This window comes from Cyprinus carpio, chromosome A8 (genome assembly GCF_018340385.1).
Source record: "Cyprinus carpio isolate SPL01 chromosome A8, ASM1834038v1, whole genome shotgun sequence".
Taxonomy (NCBI): Eukaryota; Metazoa; Chordata; class Actinopteri; order Cypriniformes; family Cyprinidae; genus Cyprinus; species Cyprinus carpio.
Genome location: NC_056579.1, coordinates 21,207,578 through 21,230,244, shown reverse-complemented (window position 1 = coordinate 21,230,244; position 22,667 = coordinate 21,207,578). Strand labels below are relative to the sequence as shown.

The 22,667-nt window shown below is 36.9% G+C and overlaps 1 protein-coding gene across 1 annotated transcript; it reads right to left on the bottom strand.

Moving 5' to 3' along the window:
• Positions 1–3,897: 3,897 nt before the first annotated feature.
• On the bottom strand, positions 3,898–15,242 carry LOC109057915 (leucine-rich repeat LGI family, member 3). The gene is made up of 9 exons (XM_019075138.2): positions 14,726–15,242; positions 13,311–13,382; positions 12,179–12,250; positions 10,229–10,300; positions 8,849–8,920; positions 8,346–8,515; positions 6,874–7,038; positions 6,239–6,329; positions 3,898–5,035 (listed from the first exon to the last, which is right to left on the bottom strand). The coding sequence occupies exons 1-9, from the start codon at positions 14,935–14,937 to the stop codon at positions 4,306–4,308; spliced, it is 1,656 nt and encodes a 551-aa protein (XP_018930683.2). The 5' UTR covers positions 14,938–15,242; the 3' UTR covers positions 3,898–4,305.
• Between the last annotated feature and the right edge of the window lie 7,425 nt (positions 15,243–22,667).

The window sequence follows — 22,667 nt, the reverse complement described above, 5'->3', positions numbered from 1 at the left end:
CGGAGTCAGAGACCACGGCTCTTCACAGTTCACCACTGTTGACCTCCTTGTCAAAGATGCATTTTTCTGGAGAAAATGTTGGCTCTGAGGCACAATTTTTGGAAGATGCATTAAGGCTTTTTCATAATCTTCTGTGCGCTTCAATTTCCTTGAAGAACAAGCGCTCTTCTGGAGCTCCCCTGCACAAGATGGACCCGTCTGGAGATCCTCTACAGATCCTCCCGCACTCGTTTGAAGCTCCTCTAAATTATACTCATTTGTCTGAAGCATGTTTTCAGAAGAAACATCCTTCTGGAGGAGCTTCTCTGTATGCTGGGGTAAGTTGCATTGCTTCTGAGGTGCACCTGTTATAAGTGTCAAGCTGGCTCTTATATTTGTTTCCTTTTTGGTAAGCTCATACAGAGGCTGACAGTCTGGTAAGCAGAGATTTGTGTCTTCCTTAACTTGGGCCCCGCTGTTGTAACTGGGCCAAAGATACGATAAACCTTTGACTTCGCAAGGACCGTAAGAAGCAGCGGGACAGAAGAGTTTGTCTGGACAGGTCCACTGCCTTCTGTTATCGAGCCTCTTTTTGTTTATGCCTGGCGATTTGGTACGAGGAGCGCTTATTCCTCTCATCTTCTAAGCGGAGTCCATGAATTATGATCTGATCTGTGTGAGCTGATAATAGTGAGATAAACCTGACCGTGCTGTTGTGACATCACTTTAGAACTGCAGACCCTTCAAGTGTGTGTCGGAATCTTTAAAAGTAAACAAGACGAGAGTTCCGGTGCTTGATTCTGATTGGTTGAGCCGCGTTCGAACATCACCTGTGATCATCTGCGGTTCCATGTATTATGTAGGCCTATTTTAACAAAATTAACTTGTTTATTATTTATTTTATGAAGTATGAGTGGCCCCTTGCTTTGTTTAAAGGCACGTTAGGCTATGCATTAAAATTAATTTTAGCATAACATTAAATGTAGGCTATTACTGTATCATAAGCAAAACTTTAATACATCCTAGATGCAAATGAATAGGCTGTTTACAAAGTTAAATTCCAACAAATAAATTCATGCTTTTAAAAGAGCATTCTGGGGTCAATAAAGGATAGCCTGTCTTTCCTTAAATTGGACCGTATTGACAGAATATAAAATGAAACGCAGAAACCGTCAAATGTGGAAAAGCTGGCAAAAATTTGAATGAAAATACTATACTATTCCAACATTTGTATTAAGTTTAAATGTAATATATTGTTTATATTAATAATAATAATGCACAATAATAATTTGATCAGCATGAAGCTATCAAAATGAATAGGCCTATGTTTAATAGCCTGTTATTATATGAAAAAAATTAAATTAATAATAAATCTGAATAGATTTGAATAGATTTATCTGCACTGTGGAATTGAATAGTGCTATTTCTAAACACATAGGCTAAAAAAAGAAAAGAAGTGTTTTTGGAACCTAATGAATGGAAACTGATAGAGGCTGAATTTAACAAATAGTCATTTATTTGTATGTCATTTTTAAGGTTTATTTATTCAGTTAGCCATTATAAACCATGCTCTCAGCATGTATTGCAGTTAATGACAGTGGTGGAAATTTGTGTCACAAAATAAAGTCTCAAAAATAAATATCTGTTTTATTTTGCAAACAAATAAAAAGTTTTATTTGTGGTCTAAGCTACTTTTGGAGCCTGGTCCACTGCTTCAGAAGCTTTTTCTGCTTTTGATTTTTTATAAAGATGTCTACTCAGGCATACTTTGTATGCAATGTTCCAAGCTGATTTCTACATCTTCCTGTTGCGCTTCTTTGAGAGGACAGTACTTTTGAGAAAATACTTTAACAGGCGCTTTTGTTATGCTGAATGGAGAGTTGCGTGTTCTTCTATTTGTGCCTTTATTTGGAGCACCCTGTTGGCACAAGGATAATTGAACTGTGGATACGGTGCCAAACTCCTGACGATAGAGTTGGGGATGTAACCATCAGAAGCAATGGGCCAGATTATTTTCTCCGGACGGCTCAACTGCTTTCTAACGTCTGTGTCCGGCCATGTGTTTGAAATATGAGGAGTGTGTTTTGCTGTCTCCTACGTCATCTTGAAGTGCGCTTTAAAGGGGTCATATGATGGGATTTAAATTTTTCCTTTCTCTTTGGAGTGTTACAAGCTCTTGGTGCATAAAGAAGATCTGTAAAGTTGCAAAGACTAAAGTCTCACATCCAAAGACATAGTCTTTAAAGTTAAGACTCGTCCATGCCTTCCTAAAATGGATCGTTCTAACATGCCCCCACACGTCTATGTCACGATGTGGGAAGATTTGCATAACTCAATGAGCTCAAATGTTCACGCAAAGAAAGAAGGCATAACTTTGATTCTCTCTGTTGCCGCCGCCGCCATGTCGTATAGACACTGTGTGTTTCATTGTGAAAACGAAACTACTTTGTTTGGCCTTCCAAAAGAGGACACAAATAGAAATCAGTGGTTAAGTTGTATTTACAATACTGTTCCAGAACAGTTCAAACCAAATATTCAGATGTGTGCAGCACATTTTACTGAGTTTCCTGGAAGAGTAGCCTAAAATGCCAATTTCTGTTTCTATAAAGTTGGGCAATTCCAACTTTGCAAGGACAGTCTGGCTCTTCTGACTCACAGCCTGTAAGTACATTTACATATTTAAAGAATTTGCCACTGATGATCCAAACGTGAGTTTTGAGCTTTGTAGAGTAGCACTTGTTTATGCTTTATATCGTTTTTTGTTTACGCGGCGCAATACACAACAAAACGCGTAAAAAGACAGTATAAGTCATTATAATCAGTAATTATGTCCCCACTGGATGCAACATATGCCTTGTTTGTAATGGTTTTTTTTTTATTTTGTCTCGTCATGCGGGACACGGCATCACAGTATGGTAAGTGACGTAACATTTCCATCACACGCTTGAGGTATTCGGCCAATCACAACGTGCTGGATAGCTGGCCAAACCTCGCTTTTTTCATTTAATTCTGATTAATTTTCAAATTGTTTGTCAATGTTATGGGGTTTCAAACCAAAATATGACTTCCTTTATGAAACAGGATATTGATTTCATACATGTCCACTGTAGAGGACACCAGGACTAAAATCCAGTTTTTATGCGTTTTTGGAGACACAACAAATGAATAGGAAAATAACCTATATATCAATATTCTTATGAAAATCTGGCCAGTTATTACTCCCATTATTACACTTCTTTTTTCAACATGCTATCCCAAAAGCACATTAATATGCAAATTAGGTACAGTGTATAGATAACACTGTGTTTAACGGGAAAACGGGAGTTTATTGAAACTATACACACATATTGCATTAAGCAAATGGCATATCAAATCATTCTGATAGATCTTTTATATTATAACATAGTTGAGAATCATCCTTATACAAAGTTTGGTATAAAAAAAAAATCCTGAAACCTAAAAACTGATTGGTGATTTTTGAAAAATCCCATAGTTTTTACCTTTTCATGTCTATTTGTGTCATTTTATTTTATTATTATTTATTTTATAAAAACTGAGTCCTGGTGTCCTCTACAGAGGACATAGAATAACATTTCATTACCATTATTTTTTTCTTATGCTCTAAACAATGTAAGGACATGGAAAAAAATACTAAATTCACAAAGCTTTTTTTTCTGGTTCTCAGGAGGATATATAACATATAGCCTACACAGCGGCAGTTAATGAACATACAGTCTCTGACTATTGTCACCATAGATTGTGCTAAAATGAAGAGCCAGAAAAGGAAGAGCTCTTCATCTTTGACATTACAGTACATGCAGAGCTATGGACAAAACGGAATGAGAGGGAGTAGAAGGATACGCACAAGGTTGGAGAAATAATCACTCCAAGCTGGGGGAAAATAAATAAATTCCTGTGCAAGATATATAGATACTTTAACTTTATTTTGTGACACATCATAAATGACATTTCCACAAGAATCATTTACTGTAATGCATGCTGATGACAGCAAATAATTTATAATGACCTACCAGTTAGTAAATTAGGTGTATTGTTGTCCAAGTACAATAATTTAACATTTTCAGAGAATCATCTGCATAGAAAATCCTTAACAGTCAAGCTCAATTGAGTGACTAAAATGAAACTTGTTATTTCTCTTGGTAGCACATACTATTCTTAGACATGTTTATGATGATGCATGAATCAGGGAGTGACATCTGTCTAAAAATGTAATTCACCTTTTTATTTGAAACTGTTGAACAATGTACATCCTATTGGAGAAACGTCATCATTGCAGTGCATATGGCACATATATATTCCAGCTGCCTATTTGGCACTGAGGTCCACCACTAGATGCTGGTAGGCCATGGTCTTTCCTTTAAAACTGGCCGCTAACAGAATATCCTTATTGTCAACAGAGACCAGGCTGAAGCCTCGAGGCGCGAGCATGTTGAGTTCCTGGAAGGGCTGGAATCTTTGAGTGAGGTCGCAACACAGATAGATCCGAGAGAACGAATAATCGCTGCCCAGCAGAAGGTACTGCCTCACTCCAACGCTGAATGGATACACGGCCATTGAGCCACGTGACGGCAGGGTTTGAATCTCTACGAAGCGCTGGTTGTCCCATCGCAGGATCTTCGAGTCTCCTATGAAGCGCGTGAGGCAGAGATACAGCACTTTTCGAACCCAGAAGTGCTTCACCATCTGCACATCTCCTGAATCAGTGATCTGCAAGTGGTAGGCAAACTGGCGTTGGCTGCGGTTCCACTGATACACCACCGGGGGCTGCGAGGTGCTAGAGAGTATGAGACAAGGTTTGCCGTCCACCTCTAGGAAGTCGATGTGAGTGTCTCTGTGCCAGGGATGGAGGGACTGGTGTGAGTAAAAGCCGTTACTGTTCCAGCGGTACAGGCTGGTGGAACCGGCTTTGGAGCTGTCAACTACAGCAAAATACCAGTCTCCTTCGATCTGGAAAGTCTCAATGAAGTTGGGTTTACGGACACGGGTGGTGTCGATGTCCTGGATTTTGACGAAACGCAATGGACCTTCCTCCCATCTGACAACAACAACAACATGATGTCACAATGATGCCATGATGATGATGATCACATAGAAACAGATACTATGTAAATCTAACTCCTTGAGATATTGAAACAATTTATTAAATAAATTTGCATTCGGTAGTTTGATACTAAACTGAACGGTGTACACACATGAGCTATTATAGTTTTCTCTATGGAAGTTTATTTACACCACGGAATAAAAATTTTAACCGTTTTTCTCACAATAAAAGTGTGTTACGGAATAAAAATTTTAACAGTTTTTCTCACATTTCCAAATTTACATACTTTTTCCCTCAGAATCGCAAGTTATAAACTCACAAACATACTTTTTCCCTCAGAATCGCAAGTTATAAACTCACAATTGCAATTTACATCAAGGAATAAAACAATAGAAAAGGTAATTGGGACTTGTCTCACAATTCTGACTTTTTTCCTTGCATTTCTTCTCAGAATAGTGAGATATAAACTCATAACTGTAAAATGTAAACTCTGAATTGGAAGAAAAAAAAAAATCTGAATTCTGAGCTTATATCTCGCAATTCAGACTTTTCTTCGCAGAAAAGTTGCTTTTGTGAGATATAAACTTAGAAATGCCAGATATAAACAGTTCAAACTGTTATAAACTTTTCTTATCAGAATTGTGAGTTTATATCTTGTAAATATATATATATATATATATATATATATATATATATATCTATAATAATTATATGAGTATATATATATATATATATATATATATATTAATCTTGCAATTCTGAGAAAAAGTCAGAATTGTGAGAAATTCAGAATTGCTAGAAGTTTTTGTGAGATATTTATATCTCACAATTGTAGCTGGGTGGATAGATTTGATGACAAAAGAAATCCCATGTACCGATACACAAGTTATTTGTTGGACAGATAAAGGAAATCATTATTGTGTAGATCACTCTCTAAAACTCACAAGTATAAGTGTAATTTACATAAAACTGATGATCATGATGATCCACGTCAATAGATGCCACTGCAGTGACTGACGATAAGACTGTTGTGGTATCAGTTTACTAAAAGTGTGTGAAGAATGCTAACACTAAAGAACTACTAAATGCACCTTAACAAAAAAAAAAAAAAAACACTTTATTTATATAGGGTTAATCCTGATTATACACTAAGGATTGTCAGACAATATTTGAGTGTCCATAGACAAATAGACATACTTGTAGATATGGGATCCTCCAAAGAGCTGAGCCACAACCATGTAGAGAGTGTTGTTGATAACCACAGGTTTACAATACACAGCAGAACGAGCTAGAATGCACATACATTAGTACATTAGTAAGTAAATGTAACTACGTTTTGAACACATAACACAAGTGAATCTTGATGCACTTTTGAGTATTGATTCTTAATGTTGTGTGAAATCTAATACTCCAGAGCAGAGGTTCCCAACCTCTGCAATATTCAGAGCCTTCCCTTGTGAAAAAAGAAGTGCACTTCATTATACTGAATGTGCATTTGTAGTGTACTTCAGTTCTTAAAGGTATATATATGTATATGTATATGTATATATATATATATATATATTTAAAAAAATATATATATATATATATATATTTAAAAAAACTTGCAGATTAATGAAATAATAGTCTACTTAAGTGTACACTTTCATTCAGTTAAGTGTCTGAAAAGATTAAATTCAGTTGTCACTGTTGCGAAACATAGGGTTTGTACAATGGGTAAAGAGATTGGGAAACCACTGCTTCAGACAAGACCTCCATAGATAATTTTCAATGGAAATGTCTATTTTTATTGGTTCTGTTAAAACAAGTAATAAAAAATTTTTTTGACTTACATGTGATGTTGTAATGTGTCTTGAAAAGCATGTTCACATGATCCCAAATGAACACAGTGCAGATTCCAGTGTTGGGCTGAGCGAAAACTACGTACTGGTCATCGTTAAACTCATATGACTCCACAGATAGAGACTGGAACGAGTATGTCTCATACACAGCAAAATCTGGATAAGAAGAACATATCATATCAGAGTCAGTGTATATTGTGAGTTCTTCAACACATTTCTTTTAAATCCTGTTTAATCCACCATACAGTCAAACCAACATTTATTCAGACACCTTCAACATTTCACACATTTTCATAGTTTATTTGCTATAAAATGGTAATTAAATATGACAAGAACTCAGAGCTATACTTTGTCAGAACAAAATCATCTTGCAAAAGCAAAACATGTTCATGTCAAAGTGTCTGAATAATTTTTGGTCACAAATTTTTTATCGGTTTTACTGGTTGTCCACTGTATGAAGAATTTTTGGGTATAATATGTCACAGTTTACTTTATTTTGCTATCCTCACTTACATAAATGAACTATAGTGTCCTGTAAAAAAATATACACCCACTAGTAAAAAATATCTGGTGTCTGAATAATTTTTGGTTTGTCAGGAGTCAGTAAACCATTTCGGTCACACTTTCTATGAAGCCTGTATTTATAACCAATTATACGCTTTTGACCACTGTATCGAACCGAGTCCCAAAACACACTCGCAGCCAATCAGCAGTAGAGGGTGTGTCTAGTGATGATCGGGAGAAGAGAGCGCTCAGTGAGTGCAGAGGATGGATATTAGCAGATCGACTATAGATAGCGAGAGATGGCAGATAAAAAAAAAAGGAAAAAATTTCAGAGGAACAATACATTAAAAAGAAGGGTTACAATCAGGCAAGAGGTAGGACCCGCGTAAATATTAGAGCAGCTTCCAGCGGTGGAGAAACTCAAGGAGCGGGAAGGCCTTGAATCAGACGCAGAGGTTGCTTAATTTTTTCTTGATTGGTGATACGTTGATTTTGCTTTTTCACACAACTTTTCTGTGTTGGCTTTAGCTTGAATACGCTGCGGCCGGCAGGCGTAGCAGATACCGCCATCATCGCTGCCAGGGTTGTGTACGTATATGTGGGGCGGAGTTATCAAAATAAGGGTGAGGTCCTGTTGGGGTATGGGCGTGTTTGTTTTGGTGCTTTCAAATATCAACATTGTTTGGCAAAAATCGCTTAGTACACCTTTAATATAAAAGGTGGCTTAATGGGGCTATAGAGATTGAACGCTATAACGCCGAACAGTAAAACTCATGTGCTCTAGTCCACTTTCACACCTCATTGTGTTTAAAATCACACTCCTGCACACTATTCTAATTTAAACTTTCTAGAAAATTTGAAACAAAGTTTGAAAGTATTGTCGAAAGCTTAATGGTGCTGACGCTGTCACGTGATCATAGTAAGCGGAATTTGTAAAGATCTGAAGTGGCTTACAGTACCTGCGCTAAGGCAGTTGAAGTCACGTGGTGTGAGGTCATGGATGCGTCGGCCCTGGAATTCAAAAGGACTGGCGCAGTATAGGGCTGGAACTGAGGTGTTGGTCTTCTCCATCCAGTCAACCAGCCATTTGATCTTACAGTCACAACGGAACGAGTTCCCTCGCAGGTCTCTGCATTGGAGACAGAAATAAAAAGGTACAAAAGAGATAAAAATACAAAAATTTTCACCTGTTGACTCTGATCTGTGAGTGGTTTTCAAATTGCGATCTGTGGCACATTTTGAGTTTTTTAGTTTTTCGGTTTTTCAGTGAAGAAATATATTTATTTTTTATTTCTAAATAAGCGGATTTAGCTTTAGTACAATCAATGCTTAATAAAAGCTAATCATTTTAGTTTGGAGAAATTTCTCATTTATAATAAAATGCTTACTATTTTTCACATGCAGTATAAATGGGTTATTTTTGAGCCCCTCACAGGGGAATGTCTGGGTGTCTGGTACATACAGGTCAGTGAGGATGTCCAGGTGTTTGAAGAGATCTCTGGGAAGAACCTCCAGGTTGTTGTTGGACAGAGACCTGACATGGAGAGACATAACATAACCTATTTATCATGTTGAACTGCAAATTTACCTTAACATTCTTCATTCTAATCTATAAGGTACAATAACCAACACATTAGTGTGTGATTTACTGTTTGAAAATTCAAAGATTGTGGAGTGGACCATATATAAAAGTGTCTGTTCCAAAGGTGTCTAAAGACAAAGCTCAGATAAAAATGTATCCATAGAATTTTTTTTAAAATATTGGCCAATCCGAAAACCATTGTAGAAGTCACAAAATGATATTTTCCAGTGTGTCTTCTTAATATGTTTTAAACTGTTAATTTAAATAATGTTCAACATGAAGAAACAAAACAATACAGTTTATTTATTTTTATTGTTTTAACCTTTTTTACTTGTCTTAATCCAATTTACCTTTTTCAGAAATTCATGAACATTTCATCTTACACTGTGTCTACACCAAACGCTAGCAACGTGGCATGGCAAAATACTAGAACCCATTATAATCAGTGATGCTGACTAGACTGGATGTGCGCAGCGTGGCTTGACAACCATTGCATCCAGTGTAGACACGGTGTTAAAATGTCATTTTAATCAAAAATGAATATATGTGACCCTGGACCACAAAGCCAGTCATCAGTTTTTCGAAATTAAGATTTATACATCATCTAAAAAAATGAATAAATAAGCTTTCCATTGATGTATGGTTTATTAGGATCAGACAATATTTGTCCGAGATACAACTATTTGAAAATCTGGAATTTGAGGCTGCACAAAAAAAAAAAAAAAAAAAAAAAAAAAAATCTACAGTAAATATTGAAAAAATCACCTTTAAAATTACCCAGATTAAGTCCTTAAGCAATGCATATTACTAATCAAAAATTAGGTTTCGATAAATTTACGGTAGGAAATTTACAAAATATCTTCATGGAACACGATCTTTACTTAATATCCTAATGATTTTTAGCATAAAAGAAAAATCGATGATTTTGACCCATACAATGTTTTTTTTTTTTTTTTTTTTTTTTTGCAATTGCTACAAATAAACCCCAGCAACTTAAGACTGGGTTTGTGCTCCAGGGTCACAAATGTCATGTTTTAGTGCGAACAGTCCTACATGTGAACTGCCCGATGACATTTTCAATTCAGTTGTCGAATGAATAAAAACCAACTGTAAATGCTTAAAAAAATTCCAATTCAATGTTGCATCAATAAACATGAATTAACACGTTTAAATGCATCTATATGTCAAATGGATTTAATCAATTATTTTTTAATCATTACACTGATAACTGATTACTTTACAGGCAGATGCAATACATACAGATGTGTCAGAGACTTCAGTCCTCTGAACGTGTGCTTTGACAGGGCTTGGATGTTGTTGTTCTCAATAAATCTGTAAGGAAGTATGGTTAAAAAAGAGAATATGGGAATTAAATGAACCATTTAAGGCATGTAAATCAATTCAGCCAACAACACATACAAATATTTGTAGATAAAATATTTGCAGGTGATTTAGGTGCTGTGTGCCATTTCAGAGAGAATGATCAAAGATTAGGACAGGGATATTAATCAAATGCATATTTCCTCCCACTAAATTTATTGTAATAAACGCTAAGGATGTGAAGACATGTTGCCTGTTCCCTGATGGATTCATGTGTCACAGCATTCAAGTAGACCTCTGTAAACCTTGCCACATTTGCTTTGTTAACGCTTTTAGTTTAATGACACTGAGGTTGTGGGCGTTTTCATTAATGCTAAAAGCTTTCTGCAACAGCAAGTCCTTCCCCCCTCTCTCTTTTTTATCTCATTCACTCTCTTTCTGCAGTCAATGAGCTGCCAATGCTTTCATCTAAAAGACAACGCTACCTGAATCTTAAGAAGGACTCAGAAGAAACTGCACAACCTGCATGAAAATGAGAGACACAGACATGCACACGCACAGTCTCGCTCAAAGACGTCTTTTTTAATACCTGGAGAAAGCTAGTAATATTCCCATTCATCTCAGTGGCTTTCAAAAAGTATTTAATTTCAATTTTCATTTTTCAAGAGGTGTCACATCTGCTATTATATAAAGAAATGCAGTGGTGAGGAAAGTTACTTTTAAAAGTAATGCATTACAAAATTGATTTACTCCATAAAAAAAGTAACTAATTGCATTACTTAGTAACTCGTTTTGGAACATTACTTTTTGTCACCTGGGCTAGGCTTGCTTATTTGTTTATTAATAATAAAAGAAAACAAAAGTTATACTTCTTGCAACTGTAAAGACCCTTTCACACCAAAAGTGAAATGAATAAGCCTCAGCCTGAAGGAAGTGCCTCTGTACCTGACTCCCAATTTCTCTCAACACAGGGACAGGAGAGATGTCAATGAATAAATGGGAAAACAAAGTAACTGCCGTTACTTATTTTTTTAAAAAGTATTTTGTTGTAAATATAAAAGTAATGCATTACTTTACTAGTAATCTGATTACGTTACCCACAACACTGATGAAATGTTATGTTGGGTTAAAACATTTTTTAGTTAGAATGCACAATAATTTTGAGCAGTAATACATTTTTTTTTTTTTCAATATTCTGTAAAAGAAAGTAGTTTTTATCAGCTGTCTCATTTATAGACAACCACAATCTCTTCGGTGAATCAATATGAATTTGGCACATCCTCTAACAGGAGGCTCATCTGTTGATTCAGCATTGTTAAATGCAAAACACAAAAGAGGGTAATCAAATCCTAACTGACAGGAAACTGAAAGAAAAGCAGAACAAATGAGAGACAGAGAAGAAAACGAGAGGAACTCAGCACAGTTCCAGAGAAGCCAAGACTAGTGTTTTGTTGGGAAAGCTAATATTGTGCCACATTGTCTCATGTCAATAAATGTTTTATTGGATAATCATTGTCAACGGCTGTGCAAATTATCCCTGACCTGTTTTAAACAACATTTGCTTTCAAACTTTATTATATATATATAAATGAACCTTACATGTCTGGCTTATAATAAGCTAACACTTTCAAAACCGTGAGGAGATGCTCTGGAAGATGTCCCAGAGATGCTTTCTATTATTTTATATTTCTTTGTACAGAAAGTTAATGCTAAAATAAACTGCTAAAACCATTTATGTGAGCAAAAGCCAGTGTCTGAAAATATCAGAATACATCACACTTGAAATGCAACATCTAATCTGTTCATCTGTTGGGCAAGTGATCAATCCACCCACCCACCAACCCACTCCTCCATCCATCCATCCATCAAGCAACATGGACAGATACTTACAGGTACTGCAGATGTCCAAGACCAGCAAAAGCATCATCAGAAATCAGAGAGAATGTGTTTGAGTTCAACAGCCTGTGCAGAACAAAGAGAAAGAGACTAAGAAAAGAGCTTGCACTTTCATTGAGCTGAACATTTCTCACATATTTTAGACACAGGTACTATATACAGTAGATGACAAACAGACAGCCTTTGTTAAATGATAGCCCTCTGAAATAACAAAGATGGCCAAATTGAGAGCTCCAAGTATTATAAGCACATTGTGTACTTCACTCCTAGTCCTTCATAGTCCTTAAAATGAAAAATGAGTCCAGTATTCAAGCATCTTTATTCATGGTTTGAACTAAAACGTCAAATAGTAGTATAATAATATGTTTTTAAAAATCTGTACTTGCAAATAATATAATATTACTGAAATAAAAGGCCACTTAAGTGTATTGAAAGATGTTTCTAAACACACCCAAGTACACATTTTCGTACTAATGTCAAATGATTTAAAGAAGTACATTTATTTGAACGTGTTGACGAACATCCTAAAACATGTGTAAAGTACTTGATTATCATTTCAGCTGTTACATTGAAGGTTAATATATTTAATAAATTGCAACTTCATCAGTAAGAATGTGTAATAAACCATAAATGCACATAAAATAAGTACCATAAATGCTTGTCAAGAAACATTTCACAATTACTGCCGATCAGAGAGTTGCACAAAAGCTTTCAAACTATTAAAACTAAAAATATTTAACACACAAAAACAGAAAAAACAGAGAGAAATCTGTTAACTCTGTGTCTAAAAGATCGCAAACATTTGAAAACAGTATATCTGATACTGCAGGACATCATGTTTATTTTGTTGACTGTCTCAGAGACTGAAGAACTGGCATGCTGTAATTTGAAAACAAACTTCTCTCTTGTGTCTTTCTCACACACTGAGCGAGGACAGAAACACTGTTGTTGTGTGAGTGTGGGCAGTCTGTAAATGGAGGGTTTGTCACTGATACACATCACACTACACACTGCTCAGACATGCAGCTGACGAATGTTACAATCCTCACTCTTTTTTTCACTTTCAAACACGCACAGGCCATAATAAGAAAATGCGGAGGAGGATCATTGTGCATTTGGTACCTACAGGAACTGCAGTAGGTGCATGTGGGAAAAAGCTCCTTCAGGAATCTCTGTGAAAGCAGCGTTCACCATCGTCCTGATAATACAGCAGAAACACCACCATCATAATCATCATCATCATGATCACAAATATAGTTGCTGTAAAAAGTAAAAACTCATGAATTCAGAGAAACCTCTTCAGAACATCTGAATATCACATTTCAGAAAACCCTGCCTTGAGTGAACATTTACACACAAAACTAGATTTTCACATTTTCTGAACACATTATGAATTATGCTTTCCTGTGCAAAACCATCACAATGGTAAGATGTTTATGGTGGTTGCTAGGAAATCTCTTTGTGGTTGCAAGACACTGTATGTGATATATAGTTAAATATATATAGTTATATAAAGTTAAAAGTCATTTTATTCTAATTTTGAGCAGTTATGTTTGGCCTTTTTTCTTAAACAGCTGCTCTGCACACCTGAAAGGATCTCACAGCTCTTCCTTCCCTCTTATATTCTCAGTCTGAAAATAAGGGCACCAGTATAGAGTGCACAACTCTACAGTACATACTAATCAGCTAACATGAAATCTATAGTTTGAGAAAATTCAATGTGTGATAACTTGAGTGAACTTAATATTGCATATTTAAAAAAAAAAAAGAAAGAAAGAAACAGAGAGAGGAAAAACACTGTAAAATCTTGAGACAGTTGATGAAATAAATGGTATCTGTGGTTATGCTCTCCCTGAGGATAATAACCATGTATATGATGAGGTTTCTGTGGTTATGTCTCTTCTTCACCACATCTTCTATCAGCTCAGCAAAAGTACTTTCTGTTCATCTGCCGAGTCGGTTTAAAGGAATAGTTCACCAGCATACGAAACTCAGAAAGTAGTCAATGTAATTCAACTCTACATTACATAACATGCACTATATACACACACGATAGTCTTCTCAAGCCATAAAACAGATCTGTGTGATAAACAGACTGAAATGAAGTCATTGCTCACTAATAATTCCCCTCCACTGCAGCTCTGACAGGTGAAAAATACATTTCAGTGACTAAAAAATATCAGATTATAGAATCAAAACGGCTATTTTATAATGTTGTTGTTGTCCTTCTTTTAGATTTACAGGCCAACAACTGTCACTATATGGAAAATAGGGCTCTACTTTTTTTTCAGACTTATTTATGATTGTATTATAATGAATTAAACCCTTATGTCACAATTCTAAAGGAATGACGTCACTTGACAGGTGACATAATGGCCAACTCAACTGTCTCCGTCCTATTAAACATTTACTCTAAACAGTCCATGTTATGCTGCTGAGAAAATGTTTTATGTCAATGTTAATAGTCATTTCCCCTTTTTGTGAATATAGTCAATAAAAATGAGAGAAGAAATAGGTACACTTGATCTTTCCAGTACTCACAAGGAGATAATTCCTGGTGGGAAGCTTTTGGGAATGGCCTTGGTGTCCACGCAGAAGGCACTGTCTTTAGTGCAGGAGCAGGTGGATGGACATCGTGGGGTTTTGGGAGCTCTGTGGCCCACTGCCATCCCAAACATACACAAAAGCAGCACGCAAACAGACAGCCAGCAGTCCGGCCATCGCAGGGTCCGTCTTGGCCTTGCTTGCACCATCTTCCACCTTCTCTTCTCCAGCTTGAGTTTTCTCAGTCAAGAAACACAGATGGCTGGATGATCCTGGTTTCTATCCGTCCCTATTAAGGAAGCTGCAAGAGAAGAAGATCCAGGGTGTGAATGAGAGATGTGGGGAGGTGTTAGACACAGAAGAGAGGGACACAGATAGAATGGGCAGAGACTGCACTGCTGCTGTTCCCTGGGTGCGTGTATGAGGGTGTACTGGATTTTCCCAGTGTTCTCTGCAGTCGTATCTCTCTCTCTCACTGTGGCGCAGCTGTCAGAGCACAGACTGCAGGAGTGTATCAGCCAGCGCTGCTCTGCACACGCTCAGCCTCAGACCAGAGTGCAGCAGTGCTGACACTGAATTATTAAAAATCGCATGGACTAACACTTAAGCTGCAGCAGGGGACACAGCAGAGAAAGTAGTGAGATGGGGAGCTTGAACCAAGATAAAGAGGCAGGGGTGATGGACTGGTCAGTGGAGGTTACACTAAATAATGTACTACAAGCCTCTTGTTTATGCTCAGGCATCACATCTAATAGAAGTCAGTGCACAAGCTTGAAAAAGCACTTTCTAGAACAGTATTCCTCAAACAGGGGATCATGAAGTAACTATAATTCATCATATCTAATGTAAAATAAAAATAAAATATAGCCATTCTTGTTTTGCCAGTGAAAAACAAGAAAGAGTTGATTTGTGGTTTTGTGGTAGTTGGTTCCTGTTGGTCGTAGCTAATGACTGTGAATTAGAAAGTTGTCCGGCTTGATGAGAACAATATGTAAACCCCACCTCTCCACCGCCACACACACACACACACACACACACACACACACACACACACACACACACACACACACTTTTGTTGCGCCATAGAGCGCCCATTTATAAGCTTTTGCCAATGTCTACCTATCATTAATACTGATGTGTGTGTCGAGTTTCATGAAATTAAAACATGGCAACAGTATTTAAGATATCAAGAATCCTTTAGCAGTTTTTCTGCCATGTTTTGACATTATTCTGATGAAGAAAATCCAGTAAAAATAAGAGGCTGATTTCAACACTTCCTGCTGCCAGTTGGTGGCGCCATAACCTTGACTCCTAATAGTCACATCTATGTGATCTGCCTCATCAAACACACTGCTGAAGATTGATCAAAATCAGACAGTGCACAAAAGTTATTAGACACTTCCCATTCCCCTATTTTCACCACATTTTCCTTTCCTCGCCACCATTCAAGGTATCAAAAATTCCTTCACAATTTAGTATCCCCAAAGGGAGAAGAGAAGAGAAGAGAAGAGAAGAGAAGAGAAGAGAAGAGAAGAGAAGAGAAGAGAAGAGAAGAGAAGAGAAGAGAAGAGAAGAGAAGAGAAGAGAAGAGAAGAGAAGAGAAGAGAAGAGAAGAGCTGTTCTATCAGGACAGACCTCATTTCAAGCGCAACTTTGAACAATTATCAGGACAGGACAAATCTCAGCATGCATTCTAATGTAACTTTAAACAAATCTCAGCATGCATTCTAATGTAACTTTAAAGAGTAGGAGCAATGATAATAAGGATGCTTACCTTAGCAAACAAGACTAATTGATTTTGTCTAATATCATTGTCCATTTATATAAGTCCATTTATATTTTCTGAGAATATGAGTGAACACATTCAAGTCAGACTGTTATATAGTGAAACCCCTTTAAAGATCTTCAATCAAACATGTTTGAGGGATAGTGTTCAGAGTGATTGTTATGATATGTGAACACAAGAGGGCACTAAAGCATTACCTTCAACAGTTGAAGGTGTCTCTGCTGAATGAAGAACTGGTCTCTTCTTTTTTTCCCCTCCACTTCCTGCCCTCGTGGTCACTCTGTTCTTGGCAGGGTGGCACTGCAGCGGCAGGCACGGCTGTCACCAGCTGACACACACTCTGACTCTATTCAGCCAGTCACAGGTTGGCTACACAGACCACAGGCTTTCTTGTGAGTCATATTCTCACTTCCGAGAAGCCCAGGATGAGTTGTGGAGATACCAGGACACTTATACGGCCCTTGGCAAGAGAGTTGGAGTCAAACACATGTTTTATGGTCCTCTCTTTCTCACACTGCACCGTCAGCAGTTTTCCCACAGGCATAGCATTACCAGCTGTGCTTCTGGAGCAGGGCCTTCACTTCACCATATCTGCTCTTCCGCAATCATTCTGGAGCCAAACATTTTATGCTCTATCTATCTATCTATCTATCTATCTATCTATCTATCTATCTATCTATCTATCTATCTATCTATCTATCTATCTATCTATCTATCTATCTATCTATCTATCTATCTATCTATCTATCTATCTATCTGTGTCTGTCTTTCTGCAAGTTTATCTATCATCTGTCTCAGGTCTTCGTGTGTGCTTTCATTAATCATCATGAGTCATGACTTCCGTTCTTTGGAGCAGTAACCTGTCGTGGCTTTATGCTGTTTGGAAAGCTGTCGACCACCATGAATCACTGCCATGCTGATTCATAACAGAATAACAGCAGATAAACACACTATTGAGTTTGTGTCCCAAACCCATTTCCTGAATCAATTCTTCTGCCAGGCCTCTTGAAAGAGCCTCTGTGTGTGTTTCCCTCGCACATCTGTTGGAGTTTCTCTGTCTTTAAAGTTTGGCCGATGTGTAAGACTCGAGCAGGAAAGTCCATGCAGTTTTTGGCTTCTCTAGTATATGCATTCGGATGCATTTGCTTCTATGTTCTGGACTGAACAACCGGACTTAAAGGGATAGTTCCTCCAAAAATGAAAATTCTGTCATCATTTACTCACCCTCATGTCGTTCCAAACCTGTATGAGTTGCTTTCTTATGTTGAACATAAAAGACGATATTTTGATTATATAGCTGGTAATCAGCTGGTGCCAGGAAGAAGAAACTTTGAAAGGTTTACATAATAAAAAATGTTAAAAATCTGCTCTGTAAAGATTCTTTCCAAACCACTTTTTCTTTACTTGAGGAGGATGAGGAGAGAGGAAGAGAGAACATATCTGAACTGATTTATGCATTTCATTGACAGTCGGTTCAGCCCTACAGTCTTACCGAGGAAGAATTGTGTCCCATTTTGAAGCTAAACAATAAGGGTTCTGTCATGCAATTTAATCTAAGCCCAATTCAATTACAGAGAATACAAAGACATAAGCTTCAAGGTTCGGTGATATGATTAGAGTGATTGAGGCAGACATCAGTCGACTGAGTCATTTCTCCCTTCCTTCCACAAAACATGAGGCCCAGATTCAAGTAACCTATCAAAGCTGCCGTCATTTAGTCTGATCTTCAATCTTATGATTGAAGCAAAAGATAAAGGGGCTACAGTTATTAATAATTAGGTGCGTCAATATTTTATATTGTACAATGCAAAGTACTCTATAGCAGTAAAAGGATAAAAATAAAAAGTAATTTTTTGACATTGCCATGTCGTCATAGTCACAACATACTTTATTAATCTATTTAGGATTCTGAAATTTTAAATTTAGAACGAGCCTCAAGCCAGACATTTCTAAGTGTAAAATGATATAGTGTATTTTTCTCACACAGGTATCATTTCCTCTGTTCAGACAAGAAAAAGAAATTTTGCTGAAGGGCTAATGCTGTTTAACAAGCTGACGAGTCAAGATCATATAGCCCCACCTAATGCATGTGAGTATATTACAAGCAACCTGCAGATGAAATCTGATCCAGTGTGAGCGGGGCAGAGCACAGCCTCGGGGGAACAGGTGCATTATGGGAGAAGACATGTTTAGAGCAATCTATTGCTCCTTTATTCTCTAGTATATGCATTCGGAATAATAGCATTTAGGATCTATTGAATAGCATTGGATCTATTGCAGCTCATCCTCATCAGAACAGATTTGGAGAAATGTAGCATTCCATCACTTGCTCATCAATGGATGCTCTGCAGTGAATGGGTGCCGTCAGAATGAGAGTCCAAACAGCTGATAAAAACATCACAGTAATCCACACCATGCAATTAATGTCTTGTGAAGCGAAAAGATGTGTGTTTGTAAGAAACAAATCCATTAAGACATTTTTTTTTTTAATTTAAACCATTGCTTTCAGCTAAAATATGAGTCCTCAGTGCATAATATTGGTCTCTCTAGTGAAAAACCTGTCTTGTCTGAATCAGGAGAGAAATATAAGCGGATCAAGTACAGTTTGCAAGTAAAAGTCTAAAACAGATCTACAAATACAATTATGTGGGAGGATTTTGTTTTTCACTCACTTGTTATTCTGAAGGAAATGCAGAATACAGGATTTCAGATCAATTGACAAGTTGAGTGCCCTGTTTGGCCTTTCTGTCATTTCTGCAGCAGTGATTCAGCTCCACACGGACTCCAGTCAGCAGTGCAGCCACACACACGTCTTACTCAAGAGGGTCACTGACCCGAAACAGGGCCCACCCACAGATAAAGGTCAAAAAGCCCTGCATCTGAGTGCTGCAACAAGACATTCTCATATAGAAATGTAGTGGACAATTGGTAACTGAAAGCTGTGACACCTTACCCCATATAGTGTATAAAAGTGTAATCTCCAGTTGGGACCTGTTGTCAATGACCTGTTGGCTTGATTAAGTGGTGGACAAAACTCAGAGACATTTACAGTCACACACAGGTGTAATAGCCGTAGTGTGAAAAGTCTACTAAAGGACACAGGAATGTGTAGTATTATCTATCTATCACTATAGAGCACAATCATTGTGCAAGCATGAACACTTTCTATATTGTACATTCAGAACTCGTACAGAAACAGTAAATATGTGCAGGTTTGTCCTCATCTAAAGTATTCAGTGAATAAACAAACCTCTCTTCCGTGAGGCCTTCATTTAGAGTACAATCTGGGCTCTTTGAAGATTAGAGATCCCTAAATACCCTCTTTATCTCCAAATTCCTACATTTTCCTTTTTAGAGAGTGAAGATATCAGTTCCTGCACTCCACCCACTAAAGACGCTCGGTTTCAGTCAGAGATATCAGATTCTCCATGGACAGGTGCTTAGATGGCCTCAGGAGAGGAGAGGTGCTTATTTATTTGTTGCTTCTACTCAGCGCGACACATTTGCTCATGAATGTTATGAATACAGAAATCACAACTGCTGACAAGGTTTGAGTGTGTCTTTGCTTGACTGGGTGAAACATTGGTGACTATTTGTCTGATATGAGTGAATGATGGTGTATGAGAGGCATAGGAGACACGATGTCAAGAACGGCCTCACATAAATTAAGGTCTGAGAGCAAAATAGAGCAATGAATCTGATATAGGAAACAGCACCCAGACCATGAGCAAATATTAGTGTCTTTTCACGAATATAGGGTTCGAACTGATGTTTGAATTGCTTTATATACACACATAAGATTATAAAATTATAATTTTTTTAAAGAAGTCTCTTATGCTCTCTCACTGTGATTGCATTTATTTGATCAAAAATGTAGTAATACTGTGAAATATTATAACAATTTTAAATAACCATTTTCTATTTGGATATATTTTAAAATGTAATTTATTCCTGTGATCAAAAATAAATTTTCAGCATCATTACTGCGGTCTTCAAGTGTCACAAATCTGGAAATTTTCAAAATATTTACACCAATTATAGTATTGACTAAGTTTTGTTACCCATGTAAAAAAAAAAAAAAAAAAAAAAAAAAAAAAAAAAAAAAAAAAAACTGGCTGAACAAATATATTTCTAGAAAAAGTTTTATAAAAAAAATGTATTAATATTTGGTCCCAAACTAACTTAACCATTCTATCATTTTATTAACTTTTTATAAAAAAAAAAAATAAAATAAAAAAAAATAAATAATAATAATTTTTGTTTTGTGGAATGTTATTTAACTCAAAAAAGAAACGCACAAATCAAAGTTTTAAAATGTATCCAAACATGTCCTAAATTTTGTCAAGGGTTGCAAAAATTATCTAGTCTCATATAAACTGCATAGAACTCTCCTTTCATTGACTCTTTGTGAAAAAAAACAACAACAAAGTTTTTGCCATTCAGTGTTTTGATTGTCTTAATTCACTTTATAATGTATTTAAAAACAGCCTTACAATAAATAAACCAACAAATACACAACTATGATAGCAATTACTGCACTAAAACACTACAGCTATTAGGATCCTATGATTTTCTTGGCTACTCAGAGTAGTTTGGCCCAACACTGTGCACTTGCCCTCTCTGTGACACTTAATGCTTGGAAATACACAGCTTACATTGGAATCCCTTCAACTTTGTGTGCTGAAGGCTGAGATTCTGCTGACGTCGTTGAGTTAACACATACAGGCTCAAGCACAGCTGTCCTGCTGACACTTCCCGCCATCTGCCCAATCTGATAATACAATTCACTTAACATCCTCCCTTTCCACCCCCGCTATTAACACCCCTCTCTTTCACACACACAAGGACATTGATCGGGGCTCCAAGCATGTTCCCAGAAGGCCGATGTCCTGCAGAGTTTAGCTCCAACCCTGAAAAAAAACCTCACTTGTCTGTAGCCTTAGTAATCATGAAGACCTTGATTAGCTTGTTCAGGTGTGTTTGATTAGGGTTAGAGCTAAACTCTGCAGGACATCGGCACTCCAGGACCGACGTTGCCTACCCCATGGACTAGACATTTCGAGGCAGGTGTGTTGGAGTTAAACTCTGCAGGACACTGGCCGTCCAGGAACAGAATTGGAAAAACGTGCTTCAAGGGGTTCTTGTTGTAAGAGACAGATGCCTGATGTCATTTATTTAATTGCATTCATGTCTTTCTTTCTTTGTGGAACACAAAAGGAGAAGTTCCGTAGAACTGTCATGCTGGTCTTTACCATACAGTCAAAGTGAAAGGCAATCACAGGCTGTCAGGCTACAAAAATGACCATTACACCATTTACCAAAAATGCACCAATATAGTGGCGCTCATATAAAGCTATCATAATGATTCAGAGGATTTTGCATGTAGTACACACATCATATGAAATACTATTATGATACTATTTTTGGAGTACATGCAATTTATGTGTGGGTGTATACATCTATATCTATATATATATAGATATATACACCCACACATAAATTGCATGTACTCCAAAAATAGTATTGCAATATATAAACAAAAAAAAAATATATAAACATATATATATAAAACACACACACACACACAGATATTTTGGATGAAAACCGGGAGGCTTGTGACTGTCCCATAGACTGCCAAATAAATAAGTGTCAAGGTCCAGGAAAGTATGAAAAACATCGTCAGAATACTTCATCTGCCATCAGTGATTCAACCGTAACGTTATGAAGCGACGACAATACTTTTTGTACACGAAGAAAACAAAAATAACAACTTTATTCAACAATTCCTCTCTTCTGTGTCTCTCCAAATCAGTGTAGCGCCATTCTGACGATGCTTTTCATACTTTCCTGGACCTTGACACTGTTATTTATTTGGCAGTCTATGGGACAGTCTCAAGCCTCCCTGTTTTCATGCAAAATATCTTAAATTGTGTTCCGAAGACGAATTAAGCTTTTACAGGTTTGGAACGACATGGGGGTAAGTGATTCATGATACAATTTTCAGTTTTTTAAAGTATCACTTTAATTATTGCCCTGATGGTAGAAATGGGGATTTTCAAAGCTTTAGCTATTTTCTTACAGCTACTTTCTATTTTGTGAAGCTCAACAATCTTGTTCTGCACATCAGAGCTATATTCTTTGGTTTTACTCTTT